General features: G+C 47.8%; 1 protein-coding gene across 1 annotated transcript in view; it reads left to right on the top strand.

Annotated features, from left to right (window-relative positions):
• The first annotated feature begins 5,590 nt into the window (after positions 1-5,590).
• HABP4 (hyaluronan binding protein 4) overlaps positions 5,591-14,792 on the top strand; it is a 43,734-nt gene continuing 34,532 nt past the window's right edge. Inside the window, exons 1-2 of the mRNA XM_051818565.3 lie at positions 5,591-6,097; positions 10,063-10,225. Coding sequence (XP_051674525.1) covers positions 5,713-6,097; positions 10,063-10,225 — 548 coding nt within the window. The 5' untranslated portion in view covers positions 5,591-5,712. The remainder of the gene's footprint in view (positions 6,098-10,062; positions 10,226-14,792) is intronic.

Below are 14,792 nucleotides of genomic sequence, written 5' to 3'. Positions count from 1 at the left end.
CTTGTGATGCCTATTTGAGCCCTGGCTGCTCTGCTTCTGATGCAGCTCCAGGCTAATGCACCTGGGAAAGCAGCAGCAGATGTCTCAAGTACCTGGGCCCCTGCAACCCACATGAGAAACCACTAGATGGAGTTCCAAGCTCCTGGCTTCAGCCTGGCCCATCACAGGTTGTTGGTGGCCATTTGGGAAGCAAAACAGTGGATGGAAGATCTCTCTCTCTCTCTCTCTGCCTTTCAAATAAGCAAATGTCTAAAAAACAAACAACAAACTCCACAGAGGCTTTAAACATGGCACTACTGGGCCCATCTATGGAGACAAATTGGTAAAAGCGAAGCCAATATAAATAAAATAAAGGGAAGTGAGGGGGAGAAGAGATATCAGGTTCTGATGTGGTTTATTCTTGATCCAGCTATGCCTGTTTCACTCTTGGATTTTTTTCTTGAATAAAGTCCTTTATTTTACTTACTCTAGATGGGTTTTTCTGTTGCTCACAACTTGAAGGATCCAGAATAAATGAGAAAATTAGTTCCAAATCCCAAATTATTTAATTCAGCCTTGATTAAAGTTTCAACTAGAGATCAGATTTTTTTTTTTTTTTTTTGACAGGCAGAGTGGACAGTGAGAGAGAGAGACAGATAGAAAGGTCTTCCTTTGCCATTGGTTCACCCTCCAATGGCTGCCGCGGACGGCGCACCGAAGCCAGGAGCCAGGTGCTTCTCCTGGTCTCCCATGGGGTGCAGGGCCCAAGCACTTGGGCCATCCTCCACTGCACTCCCTGGCCAAAGCAGAGAGCTGGCCTGGAAGAGGGGCAACCGGGACAGAATCCGGCGCCCCGACCGGGACTAGAACCCGGTGTGCCGGCGCCGCCAGGCGGAGGATTAGCCTAGTGAGCCGCGGCGCTGGCCGAGATCAGATTTTTAATGGTAGAAAACTGAGAATGAAAAACTGCAGTTGGTGCTTCCATTGTGGTGCAGATTAGTTAAGTCGCCACTAGGGGCGCTCCCACCCACGTTGGAGCACGTGGTTAGAATCTCAGCCTCTGCTTCAGCCTCCAGCTAATTCACCTGGGAGGCAGCTGATAGGCCAAGTACTTGGGTTTCTGCCACCTGTGTGGGAGCCGTGCCTGGAGCTACGGGCCCCTGGCTTCAGCCTGGCCTAGCCCTGGATATTGTGGCCAGCTGGAGAATGAACCAGCAGATGGAACATCTTTCTATCTCTTCTTCTCTGGTACTCTGCCTTTCAAATAAATAAATAAATCTTTAAAAAATAAGTTTTAAATTAAAAAAATTAGAATTCCATGCAGTTTCTTCATACCATGCATTTGTCATGAACTTTTGGAAGTGCCCTCATACTGTGTACTTTTTTTTAAGATTTATTTTATTTATTTGAAAGGCAGAGTTAGAGAGAGATGTAGAGAGAGAGAGAGAGAGAGATCTTCCATCTGCTGGTTCCTTTCCCAAATGGCCACAACGGAGCTGAGCTGATCTGAAGCCAGGGGCCAGGGGCTTCTTCTGGTCTCTCGCGTAGGTGCATGGGCCCAAGGGCTTGAGCCATCCTCTGCTGCTTTCCCAGGCACATTAGCAGGGAGCTGGATCGGAAGTGGAGCAGCCAAGACTTGAAACAGCGCCCATATGAGATGCTGGCACTGCAGGCCTGGGCTTTAACCCGCTGCGCCACAGCACCAGCCCTGACCGTGTACTTGTTTATTCATTTGCTGTGGTAAACTGAATTCAAATTGACATATGAACCTAAGGATAGCTAAACTGGAAACTATAACTCCATTGATCTTGGAGTTATAGCTCAAGTGGCATAGATCAGATTCTTGTAAAGAAAAATATTCTTGCTCTTGCATATGTTATGCAAGTAGAAACAATTACAAAATAATGCAAGTTAGTATTTGTTTTGCTTGTTTGGGTTCCTCAAGTTCTTTTAACATCATCCGTTAATTTTGCAAAGAAAGGTAACATAATGGAGAGCAGTAAATCCAGTGGTAAAGCAGCAGATGGAATGCAGCTCTTTGGGGAGGGACAGGAACACACAGCCTGGACCCTTGTGGCACAGAGGCTAAAGCCTAGGACACCATCATCTATCAGAGGATAGTTTATGGCCTGGCTGCTCTGATTCTTTTTTTTTTTTTTTTTAATATTTATTTATTTGAGAGACAGAGACAGAGAGAAAGTCTTCCCATTCACTGGTTCACTCTCCAAATGGTCACAACGGCCGAAGCTGGGCCAATCCAAAGCCAGGAGCCAGGAGCTTCTTCCGGGTCTCCCAGACAGGTGCAGGGACCCAAGAATTTGGGCCATCTTCCACTGCTTTCCCAGGCCATAGCAGAGAGCTGGATCGGAAGTGGAGCAGCCAGGACTCCAAATGGCAAACCAGAGCCCATATGGGATGCTGGTATCCTAAGCAGCAGCTTTACCTGCTACACCACAGTGCCAGCCCCTGCTCGGATTCTGATCCAGCTCCCTGTTAATGCACCTGGGAAAGCAGCAGATGATCCAAGTATTTGGACCCCTGCCATCCATGTAGGAGACCTAGAAGGAGTTTCTGGCTCCTGGCTTCACCATGGCCCCAGCCCTTGCCATTGCTGCCATTTGAGGAGTGAACCAGCAAGTGGAAGATCTCTCTCTTTCTCTCTCTCTCTCTTTCTCACTCTGCCTTCTAAATAAACAAATCTTAAAAAAAAAAAAAAAAAACTCAACTTGACCTGGTCCTTCCCCTTAACCTTCACATGGGTTTTGCCATCTGCATGAAATTGAAGGCAATAAAAGGTGTATGTTTTTAGACTCTTGATTGGTTTTGTTCTGGGAATTTCAAGTCAGCCTGAAAGATTTTAGTATTTAGTATTTAGTATATTTGGTCTCTTGGCATTATTCAGAATCTATACTTTATTGCTTTTTCAGTGTGCTTTATTTTCTATGCTTTATGGATGTGTGTATGTTTCTGTTTGGTATTATAATTACTAAAAATTGTTTTCATATCTTGGATTATTGCAAACATTAGCCTAGTAAATTAACCACATTAAACCTAATGTTGCAAATAACTCATGCTAATGTTTTGGAGTTGTATTTTAGGAATGAATATGAAGATGTGTTCTTTAGCAGAAAAAATAGCAAAAAAAATATGAGACTGCTTAATAGGTTACGGTCACTGAGGTCTGCAGTAATTAACAGTTTCATAAGAAATTAATGGGTGGGATCGTCACTATTGTGCACTAAGCTAAGCCCCCACCTGTGACACTGGCATCCAACACGGGCTCCAGTTCATGTCCCAGCAGCTCCTCTTCCTATCCAGCTCTCTGCTATGGCCTGGGAAAGCAGTGGAAGATGGCCCAAGTCTTGGGCCCCTGCACCTGTTGGGCAGACCCAAAAGAAGCTCCTGGCTCCTGGCTTCAGATCAGCACAGCTCTGGCTGTTGCAGCCAATTGGGGAGTGAACCAGCGGGTGGAAGACCTCTCTCTCTCTGCCTCCCCTTTCTCTCTGTAACTGACTTTCAGATAAATAATTAAATCTTAAAAAAAAAAAACACAGACTGAGCATTTAGGATTATGGATTCCTTTTCCATTTTCTGTTGAAGGAAAATAAAAGCTGATTAGGAAGTACCTAAGCAAGATGCTCTAATAGGATGCTTTGGGATGCAAGAAAGAAATACAACTAAGAGGAACTTAAACAGAAGGACACTTATCACCTTACATAATACATCTGAGAAAGTGAGGTTCCCCAGTGGGTTACGCAGCTCAGCACCCCCAAGGATCAAGGTGTTCTCCATCCCTTTGCTCTGTTCTCCTCACGATCACAATGAGGACCAGCACCTGGCTTCACATCCTCCTCATATAACAAGGATCAGAGAAGTGGGGAATAGGGGGCCAGCATTGTGGCACAGTGGGTTAAAGCCCTGGCCTGCAGTGCTGGCATCCCATATAGGTGCTGGTTCTAGTCCTGGCTGCTCCTCTTCTGATCCAGCTCTCTGCTATGGCCTGGGAAAGCAGCAGAAGATGGCCTGAATCCTTGGGCCCCTTCATCCACGTGGGAGACCTGGAAGAAGCTCCTGGCTTTGGATCAGCTCTAGCTCTGGCTATTGCAGTCATCTGGGGAGTGAAACAGCAGAATGGAAGACCTCTCTCTCAGATCTCTCTGGCTATACCTAACTCTTTAAAAAAATAACAAAAAATTGGGGGATAAATAAGAGATTTACAGGTGTAAAAAATTTTCCCAGCTTCAGATCCATTCTGCCAGATTTGTGCCACAAACCTACTCCTACACCAAGGGAAAGACAGGGAATGATTTAGGATTAATCCAGCTAGCCCTTGGAAGGAGCACTACTTGCCCCTGGGGTGTACAATTTGACACCTGAACAGAATCCAAAATGTCAGAGGGAGAAAACAGCTGTAGGACAGGTAGCTGAAGCTGTCTGTGTTGGTGACCAGGTGAGATGTCTTGGACGAAGTCCAGCCCAGCATTCTCCTGGGCCTCCGGGTTTCAACCGAATATCTCAAAAGAAACAAAACCCCAAACACAACATGTCCAACATGGGTTCTTTGGCTTTTTTTTTTTTTTTTTTATCTACTTGAAAGTCAGAGATAGAGACAGAAAGAGATTTGCCATCTGCTCGTTTACTTCCCGAATGCTCAGAGCAGCTGAGGCTGGACCAGATGGAAGCCGGGAGCCAGGAATTCAATGCAGGTCTCCTACGTGGGTAGCAGAGATCCGGCTACTTGAGGGGCATCACCTGCTAGCTCCTAGGGTGCGCATGAGCAGGACCCAAATCAGGCTCTCTGACGGAGCATGTGGGCGTCCCACGTGTCGTCTCCACTGCTCAGGCTCCATGCTCGCCCCTGGGACTGAGCCCCTAATTGTCATCCAAGTGTTCCATCCCGGGACTCTATTTCTTTGTGATTAGCACTACCGTTCCAGAAAAAACAGGAGTCCTCATGTTCTCCCTCCTCAGCGCCCACACCCAGGGCACCCCCACGTCCGGCCGGCAGAAACCCCCATTCCTCGGCTCTGGACTCCACTCTTGGCACCTCCGCGGCCACCGCGTCACTATCCCTGCGGGTTCCACCTCCAGCCCCTCTATCGCAGCCAGGAAGGCCTCTTCAAACCCAAACCTGCTCGTGTTCAAAGCCGGTTTCCCACGGCTCTTGCAATAAGGACCGACACGAGCAGTAGCCCTGGCGTCTGGGCGGGGACCCCCCCTTCTCCCTCGGCCGAGCCGGCATCGCCTAAGGAAAGCCTTTCCCGGCTTCCCCATCGTCGGGTCACGAAGCTTCAACCAAGAGAGGAAAACAAGAAACACGGACCCACTCGCCGGGAAAACACGCGTGCCGGCCGCTGTCCGCCCGCCCGCCGCGCCACCACTGATTCTCTTCACAGGTTTCTCCTCACAGGAGCCCCGCCCCTGGCTCCGCCCCCCGCGCCCGGCCGGAGGGGGCGGGGCACACGCGTCGCGTGACGTGACAGCAGCCGGCCTGTGATTGGGCTTCCGGATGCAAAGGCTGGGGGGAAAGGGGCGTGTCCGCACACGCTGATTGGCTATCGGGCGCCGGCTGGGCGGGCGGCGGCGGCGCCGGGGCGGGCACCGGGAGGGACGGGACCGGGTAGGGCAGGGAGGGCGGTGGCGGAGGCGGGCAGGATGGGTCTTCGCTGCCGTCTTCGCTGAGACTCGATCGCGTGGGCTGCCCGCGGCGGGGCCACAGGCGGCCGCGGCGGCATGAAGGGCGCTCTGGGGAGCCCCGTGGCCGCAGCCGCCGCCGCCGCGATGCAGGAGAGTTTCGGCTGCGTCGTGGCCAACCGCTTCCATCAGCTGCTGGACGACGAGTCGGACCCGTTCGACATCCTGCGCGAGGCCGAGCGCCGGCGCCAGCAGCAGCTGCAGCGCAAGAGGCGCGACGAGGCGGCGGCGGCGGCGGCGGCAGCAGCAGCAGCTGCGGCGGCGGCCGGAGCCGGCGGCCGTGGGGGCCGGAGCGCGGCCGGGGCCTCGGGCCACAGACCCGGCGCGGGCGGCGGGCGCAGGGAGTCCCAGAAGGAGCGCAAGAGCCTCCCGGCCCCCGGCGCTCAGCAGCCAGACAGCCCCGGCGGCGGCCCGCAGCCGCTCGGTACGCGCGTCCCTCCGGGGCTGGGGATGAAGGGGAAGGGGGTCACGGAGGTCACCGCTCCTCGACCCCCGTGGTGGGCCGGGGGTCTGGGAGAGACGAGTCAGGGTCGAGTTCAGAGTTCTGTGGCCTTGGCCGAGGGTCTGCGCTCCTCGGGCAGTTCTGGGGGTCGGCGGGCTAGTGCGGGCTGGCGGGGCTGGGGTCCGACGGGCTGGGCAGAGTTGGGGGTAGTGCCGGGGAAGCGTGTGGTGGGGTCGCTGCCTCCCGGCTCCCGAAGGTCGAGCGGGCAGCGGGGCGGGGGCCGGCGGAGGAGCCAGGGCGCCCCCTGACTCGGTGGTCGGGTGGCGCGGGAGCAAAGGCCCGGGTGGGCGCCCGCGCCCCGCGCCCCGCGCCTCTCCGCACGCACGTGGCTGCCGGGGGTCGGCGGCGGGGCTGGTGGCGCGGTGGCTCCCCCTCAGAACAGCAGCCTTCGCCAGCCGGTACCGGCCCGGTTCCCTGAGCGCGGCCCTGGCCTGCCTCGGGGCCCGGCGCCCTGGCCCGGGCCGCGTCACTGCCACTGTCCCCAAACCGGGGCTTGCTGAGAGCGGGCGGTTCCACCGCTCCAGCGTCTGTCCGTGCACCCCGGCTGGGGAGAGGACCTCCCGGTTAGAGTGTTAGGGCTGTGACCTCTGCGACCAGGTAGTGTTTACCTGCGTCTGGGAAGTTGAGCCCAGGAGCCCCAGTCGAGAACCAGAAAGTCGAGTCATTACAGCAAAGATGTTGGAAAGCTTAAGAAATGCTGCCTGCCCGTGCTAGGCCGGTAAATGTATAGGCTGCTTTGATCTGGGAGGTTGAGATCCTGTTTGCGTTATGGCCTTTCTCTTAAGTAAATATAATGGCAGTTGGAGAATCCAGCAAGGCTAGGCTTTCCGCTCCCTGCTTATCCTGTAGAAGGATGTCAAAGTGCAGTGCGTGCGGTCAGTATGTTCATCTTTAGCCCTGTAACAAAATGCCCTGCATTTGTGTTACAAAAATGTTAAAACAGTTCCCGCATGAATGAGGTGAAGTGAACATCCTCTTTTTCCCGTTGCTGGCACTTTCTGTTTGTATACATACATGCATAGCACTATTTTTTTTTCTAAATTTAAAATATCTGATGGAAACTGGGTTGCAACCTACTTCTTTTGCTTGACATTGTAATCACCTGTAACGTTTTTCTGTCAGTTCGTGGTACAAGTGCTCTGACTGTTGAGGTCCAATATTAGAGATATGTAGTTGACTTTTTTGGTTAGAATGAAAATTTTTTTAAAGATTTATTTTATTTATTGGAAAGACAAAGTTGTAGAGAGAGGTAGAGACAGAGAGAGAGATCTTCCATCTGCTGGTTCACTCCCCAGATGGCCGCAATAGCCAGAGCTGCACCAATCCGAAGCCAGGAGCCAGAAGCCTCTTCTTGGTCTCCCACGTGGGTGCAGGGGCCCAAGCCTGGGCCATGCTCTACTGCTTTCCCAGGCCACAGCAGAGAGCTGGATTGGAAGAGGAGCAGCCGGGACTAGAACCTGTACCCATATGGGATGCTGACGCTTCAGGCCAGGGTGTCAACCCACTGCGCCACAGCGCCAGCCCTAGAATGAAAATCTTGTCATTCTAGGTTTTTTTTTTTTTCCCCAGTATGTTATTTCAGGAGCAAATATCTCATTAATTTCTGCTTATGTAGTTACTGTGCTAAATCTGTCTGCAATTAGTGCTGGGGAGCTTCTCTCTCAAGGTTTTACAGTCCTAATTGGTATGAAGGACTAAGCTTTTCCAACAGGCAAGATTTTAAATTTGGTAAGAATGTCACGAGTACTTAGTGTAGACAAAAACCAAGCAGCTTCGATAGATAATGGAAATGTTTATTAATCTCACAAAAGTGTATCATAAGATTTTCCCCCATGGTTTTTAGAGTCTGTGACTATCTAACAATGTACATAAATCCTGTGGCAAGCCTTGCTCTGTAAATTCCTTCTTGAAGCGGTCAGAAGCTAAATGAATCAGCTCTGCTTTTCCTAGAGCTGAAGTTCAGCTTCATTTAGTAGGAAACCTTACTGCAAATGTTGTTGCATTCTGTTGTTGCATATGAACTTGGGTTTAGATCAGTGGTCAAACTGCGTGTGCCAGCCTTTTATTGGAAAGGGTGGTGAAGTGCAGTGTTTGCATTATCTGCTTGGAGCTGCTGATCCAGCACACAGACACAAGCTGGGTTCAGTGGCGGTCTTGATCTCTTGGGTCTAAATTGTGGAGGAAAAAACAACACTGGTTATCTTTGTTTTGAGAGGGAGGTTTGGGAAGAGTAAAATGTTTGCAGGGCATTCACAATCTAATGCTTGTAAATAGCCAATTATATTTAACTGTTTTCAAATTTTGCACAAACTCTGGAAGAGACTTTAATATATAAAGTATGCAGTAAATGTGGTATTTTAAGTTTTGAATGGTGAGTTCCAAGTTCAGTTGATACAATTACAAAATAACTTGGAAGAGGTAGAAGATGAGCCTAATACCTAAGTGATTCTGCACTGAAGTGGAAAGTAAAGATTTTTTAAAACTACAGGTTACAAATAGGAAATCTAAGATTGTATTAAAATAATGTTACATTGAGGGGAAAATATTGTTACTTTGACAGATTTCCTGATGATTATGCCATGGTCTGTTACAGTTTCAACTTGTTAAATAATTAACTTTCCTAATGACATTTTCTGCCTTGTATTTCAGAGACTTCCAGTTTTGAGCTCTTTGTAACATGTGCACCCACAGAGCTGACATTGCATGCTCTCCGGTGCTGTTGCAGCCTGGTGTCAGCCTCCAGTAGAAGCATAATGCTCTTCCTTTACCCTAGCATGTTACACACTCAGACTGTCACCTCACCACAGGATGCAAGTTGGACTGAAATTAAAATCACAGCGAATGGAACTTAGAGCTGTGTGCAACTTTTCACATTAAAAAATCAACCTTGTACGAGCAAAAAATAAGTTGTGTCTATGTACTTGAATGGAAGAGGAATCCAGCAGCTTAAAAATTTACCCATTAACTTGAATAAGTTTAACATTTTATGCCCATACAACCCTTGTGAAGAATATACCAGAACAGTCAAGCTGCTATAGTAAAAAAATAATAATAATGTTTGAGAGATCTTCTAAATATGTACAAAAGAAATGGACATTTCTGGGAGAGGATTTAAGAGCAACAAAGCTCTTCACAACACATTTACCAACTCTTAGCTGGCTGCACAGATAGGCTTTTCTTAAAATCTTTAAATCACCAAAACTAAAGGGACCAAAGTTAGGTGAGAAGAGAAAAGATTAGAGTGGCCCCGGTAGCCTGTCCCTACCCCAGCTGGTTGCTTGCTGGGCTTTCAGGGGACAGAGTGATACCCTCTCTGGTAGTAACCAGCTCTTGGCTGAGTTGGCAAATTCCAGTTTGGGCTCATGTTTGAGCAGTGATCCCAAATGTGTAAATCCTATCAGAGAGCAAACAACTCTTCCTAAGAAGTCGTATACTACAAGCTATTTAAAAGGAAAAATCTTATAAAAAAAATACGAAGCTGATGATAAACCATTGTTGCCCTTGGGTTATGACCAGTCAGGTTTCTCAAATTACAGTCTGAAATGCAGGGTATTTTACCTTTAGTTTTCTGGGTGGAGCTTTGGTGCCATGTTTTGGTAAAGCTGCTTTCATGAAATGCAGGTTAGTGAAATATACCCACAGTTGTCAGTGTTTCTGTGAGATACCAGTCATTACAGGCTAGCTTGTGTGGTAGTACGCTTTTCTAGGACAAGGGAAACCATGATTAAGATCATTAATAAAGCCTTTTATTACTTTTTTTTTTCTCTGACATTTTTCAAAATAAATAATTTTGCTTGGATGAGGATTTGTAGAAAAGTGACGTTTACAAGCACCTGCGAAGCCCAGGTGTCGTGTTCCAGCGCTCTGCTTTGATTTTCCGTTGGCAGGCCAGAAACGAATTCCCAGAAGAGGGGAGCAGCAAGGATGGAATGACAGCCGGGGCACGGAGGTGACGCTGGACAGAGCAGAGCGGAGACCCTACAGGGAATATCGCCCCTATGAGACCGAGAGGCCGGCGGACTTCGCAGCCGAGAAGTTTACAGATGAAAAGTATGTACCGCAGTGCTGGGGAGGGCGAGGTGGGCCAGCACAGAGGGTGTTCAGGAAGCTTGTAGCCTTTGTGGCCTTCTCGTGGCTCCAGTCCTAGGAGCATTTTGCCAATTTAACCAGAAAATTTTATTACCTTAGGTGACACATGAAAAATCTTCAGTTCATCTCAGATAGTCATTGATCAGTCAGGAAATGATTATACAGTTAAAAAAGGAATTGTTCATTGGTAATTATGAAAAGCATCCTGAAAATACACAGGAGCAAGTAGCACAGGTTAATTTTCCTGTTACGTTCTAGACTAAGGATGCAGTTTGGGGCTAGGGACATAATTGTACTTTTGAGTGAGCATTACTAGTTTAGACTATATAAAACTGATCTAAACAAAAGTCCATAGGCTATCATAATGAAATCTGAAAAAAAAATCTTGCATGATGGGTAATACCTGATTCTGGCTCACAAGCTTTCTCTCTAGTAGTATTAGCTGCAGGCCAGTACAGTCCTGCCTCCCTCCTTTGTTGTCCATGGCCCACCTGCATACAGGTAGCAGTTACTTTATATGAGATGAAAAGAGGCTTGTTAAGTAACATATGTATGTTAAGGGTAGGGGTAGGGTAGGACATGGAATTGTGGAGGGATGATTTTTCTTTTAAAATTTCAAATGTATAGACATATTGTAGGAGTTATACAAGAATTTCCATGTGCCCTTAATCCACATTCCCGAAATGTCACCTTTTTAAAATTTCTTTTATCTTAGATTCTCCCTCTCTTTTTAAATACAATTACACTTTTTTTCACTCATTTGAGAATAAAGTATAGAAATGCCTCTTTATTTGACATGTATTTCCTAAAAACATGGTATAATTATCATACTTATTGATACAATGCTGTTTCCTAATTCTCTAAACTGTATCATCTACAGATTAATCAGATCTTACTCAGCTGCCTTCATGATAGGCTTTTAGCAAAAGAGAAAACATTTCTGGTTCAGATTCCGTTCCAGGAATGAGCACTGTGTTCACTCTTCTTTAATCTGGAACAGCTTCTTAGTCTTCCTTTGCCTTTTATGAACTTGACATAGAAAATTTTTACTTACTTGTTTGAGAGGCAGAGTGAATACACTCCCATGCCTGTGGGTGGAGGCAAGGCAAGCTGGGAGCCAGGAACTCTACCAGGTCTCCCATGAGAGTGTAGAAAGTCTGCTTGGGCTGTCATCCATGCCTCCCGGAGTCCACATTAGCGGGAAGCTCAACTCAGGAGCTGGAGCCAGGAGGCAAACCCAGGCACTGCCCTGTGGGACAGGGGCAGCCTACCTGCTGTCCTAAGTGCTAGGCCAAGTGCCCACACCTGAGTCTGACATTGTGGAAGAGCAGGAGCCAGTTATTTTGTGGCACATCTCAGAGTTTGAATTTGTGTGCTGTTTCCTATGGAATGAGGCTTTGTACTTTTGGTGGGAGCACCACAGAAGTAATGTATTCTTAGTGTATCACATTAGGAAAATTTCATTTCCAAGGAAATTTGAATTTTAAATTTCATCATATGGCATTGGAAAAGATATTTTCCTTTTTTTTAAAAAAAAAAAATCTATTATATGAAAGAGTTACAGAGAGAGAGATCTTCCATCTGTTGGTTTACTCCCTAAATGGCCACAACAGCCAGGGTGAGGCCAGGCCGAAGTTAGGAGCCAAGATCTTCTGGGTCTCCCATGTAGGTGGGCCATTTTCCACTGATTTCCTAAGCATATCAGCAGGGAACTGGATCAGAAATGGAGCAGCCGGGACTTGAACCAGCATCCATGAGGGATGCCAGCTTCGTGGGTAGCAGTTTACCCACTGTGCCACTACACTAACCCCAGATATTTTCCTTCAAAAAAATTTTTGAGAGCAAAAGATAGCACCTATTTGCTGGTCCACTCCCGTGCCTACAGTGACTGAAGCTGGGCTGAGGCTGAAGCCAGGAGCCAGGAACTCAATATAGATCTCCCCTGTGAGTGATAGGAACCTGATCATTTGACCCATCACTGCTGCCTCCCAAGGTCTACATTGGCAGGAAGCTGGAGTCAGGTGTTGGAACTGAGTATTGAACCCCAGGTACTATACTGTAGGAAGTGGGTGTCTTAACCAGCGTCTTAGCTACTGACTAAATACCTGCCCTCATACCTTTTTTTGCCATTTTTTTAAAAAAAGATTTATTGTATTCATTTGAAAGGCAGAGCTACAGAGAGAGACCAGGAGAGGGAGAAATAGAGGGAGAGAGATATGTAGAGAGAGATCTTCCATCTGCTGGTTCACCCCCACAAATGGCCACAATGGCTAGGGCTAGGCCAGGCTGAAGCCAGGAGCCAGGAGCTTCTTCTGGGTCTCCCACATGGGTGCAGTAGCCCAACCATTTGGACTGTCTTCTGCTGTGTTCCAAGGCACATTAGCAGGGAGCAGGATTGGAAGTGGAGCAACCAGGACTTGAACCAGTGCCCATATGGGATGCCAGCATTGTAGGCAGAGGCTTAATTCATTATACCATCATGCTAGCCCCTTTCTTTGCTTTTTAAATACTCTTCTGATAATAAAGGGTCATAAGATCTTTTGTATATATACATATTTATGTGTGTGTGTATAGTTTAGATAATTTGGGATAATGTATAAAATTATAAACAAAAAATACCTATCTCACCATCTGAGGTGATTACACTTTGGCCCATTTTATTCTCTTTTAAAAAAATGATTATTTATTTGAAAGGCAGGCTGACAGAGAGAAGAGATCTTTAATCTGCTGGCTCACTCTGCAAATAACCACAACAGCCTGTGCTGGTCCAGGCTGAAGTTAAGAGCCTGGAACTCCATCTGGGACTACCATGTGAGTGACAGGGGCCCAAATCCTTGGGCCACCTTCTGCTACCTTCCCAGATACATTAGCAGGGAGTAGAATTGGAAACAGTAGCAGAGTCTCCAACCAGCACTCCCCTATGGGATGCCAGTGTTGCAAGTAGTGATTTAATCCACTGTGTGGCAACAGTGACCTCTTTATGTATTAATAAACTTGGATTTTTTTAAAGATTTATTTATTTATCTGAGAGAGTTACACAGAGAAGGAGAGGCAGAGAGAGAAAAATCGTCCATCCGCTGGTTCACTCCCCAGTTGGCCACAATGGCCAGAGCTGCACCGATCTGAAGCCAGGAGCCAGGAGCTTCTTCCTGGTTTCCCAGCAGGTGCAGGGGCCCAAGGGCTTGGGCCATCTTCTTCTGCTTTCCCAGGCCATAGCTGAGAGCTGGATCGGAAGTGGAGCAGCCTGGAGTCAAACTGGCGCCATATGGGATGCTGGCACTGCAGGTGGCAGCTTTACCCACTACACCACAGCACTGGCTCCTGAATTTAGATTATAAGATAATAATGCAGCCGGCGCTGTGGCTTACTAAGCTAATTCTCCGCCTATGGTGCTGGCACACCGGGTTCTAGTCCCGGTCGGGGCGCTGGTTCTGTCCTGGTTGCTCCTCTTCCAGTCCGGCTCTCTGCTGTGGCCCAGGAAGGCAGTGGAGGATGGCCCTCTGCACCCGCATGGGAGACCAGGAGAAGTACCTGGCTCCTGGCTTCGGATCAACGCAGTACGCCGGCCGCAGCACACCGGCCGCGGCGGCCATTGGTGGGTGAACCAGCGGTAAAAGGAAGACCTTTCTCTGTCTCTCTCTCACTGTCCACTCTGCCTGTAAAAAAAAAAAAAAAAAAAAAAGTAAAAAAAGATGATAATGCATCCACAACTGAGCATTTACTTTGCTAAACCTCTCACTGTGAATTTTCTTGGATTTGTCTAAGATTTTCTATTTTTTAAAATTGGTATATTTTTATTTGAAAGCCAGAGAGAGAGAAAAAGAGAGACCTTCCATATGCTAGTTCATTATCCAAAATGCTCGCAGTAGCCTGAGCTGAGCTAGGCTGAAGCCAGGAGTGAGGAATTCAACTAGGTTAGGACTCATTGAACCATCAGCTGCTACCTCCCAGGGTGCATGTTAACAGGAAACTGGAATTGGGAGCAGAGCTGGGGCTCCAGTATAGGGTAAGGTATCCCAAGTGACATCTTAACCTCTGCACCAAATGTCTGCCCTTTTCTTCTTTTTTTGTTTTTTAATTTTAATTTATTCTTTTGAGAGCCAGATAGAGCTCCCATCACTAGTTCACTTTCATAGATAACTGTAGCAGGGCTGGGCTAAGTGACTGAATCCAGGAGCCACGAACTTAGTCCAGATCTCCTACCTGGATAGCAGCAGGGACCTGAATACTTGGATCACCACCTGTGGCCTTCCAGGGTGCACATTAGCAGGAAGCTGGAATTGAAAGCAGAGCCAGGACTCAAACCCAGGCACTGTGGTAAGGCACATGGGCATCCCAAGCAGCATCTTAACAACTGCCCCCAAAGCCAATCCTCTGTACTTTGTATTCTGTTTTCTGCTTGACATAGGATAAGCCTTTTTTCCATGTCAATAACGATTTTTTTTTGTTTATTGTTGTTTTTAAAGATTTACTTAGTTGAAAAAGTTAGAGAAGGAGAGAGAGACATCTTCCATCTGCGGGTTCACTC

The sequence above is a fragment of the Oryctolagus cuniculus genome, chromosome 1 (genome assembly GCF_051225735.1).
Source record: "Oryctolagus cuniculus isolate XC-2025 breed Fujian yellow rabbit chromosome 1, ASM5122573v1, whole genome shotgun sequence".
NCBI classification, from domain to species: Eukaryota; Metazoa; Chordata; class Mammalia; order Lagomorpha; family Leporidae; genus Oryctolagus; species Oryctolagus cuniculus.
This window is presented reverse-complemented; position numbering and strand designations above follow the sequence as displayed.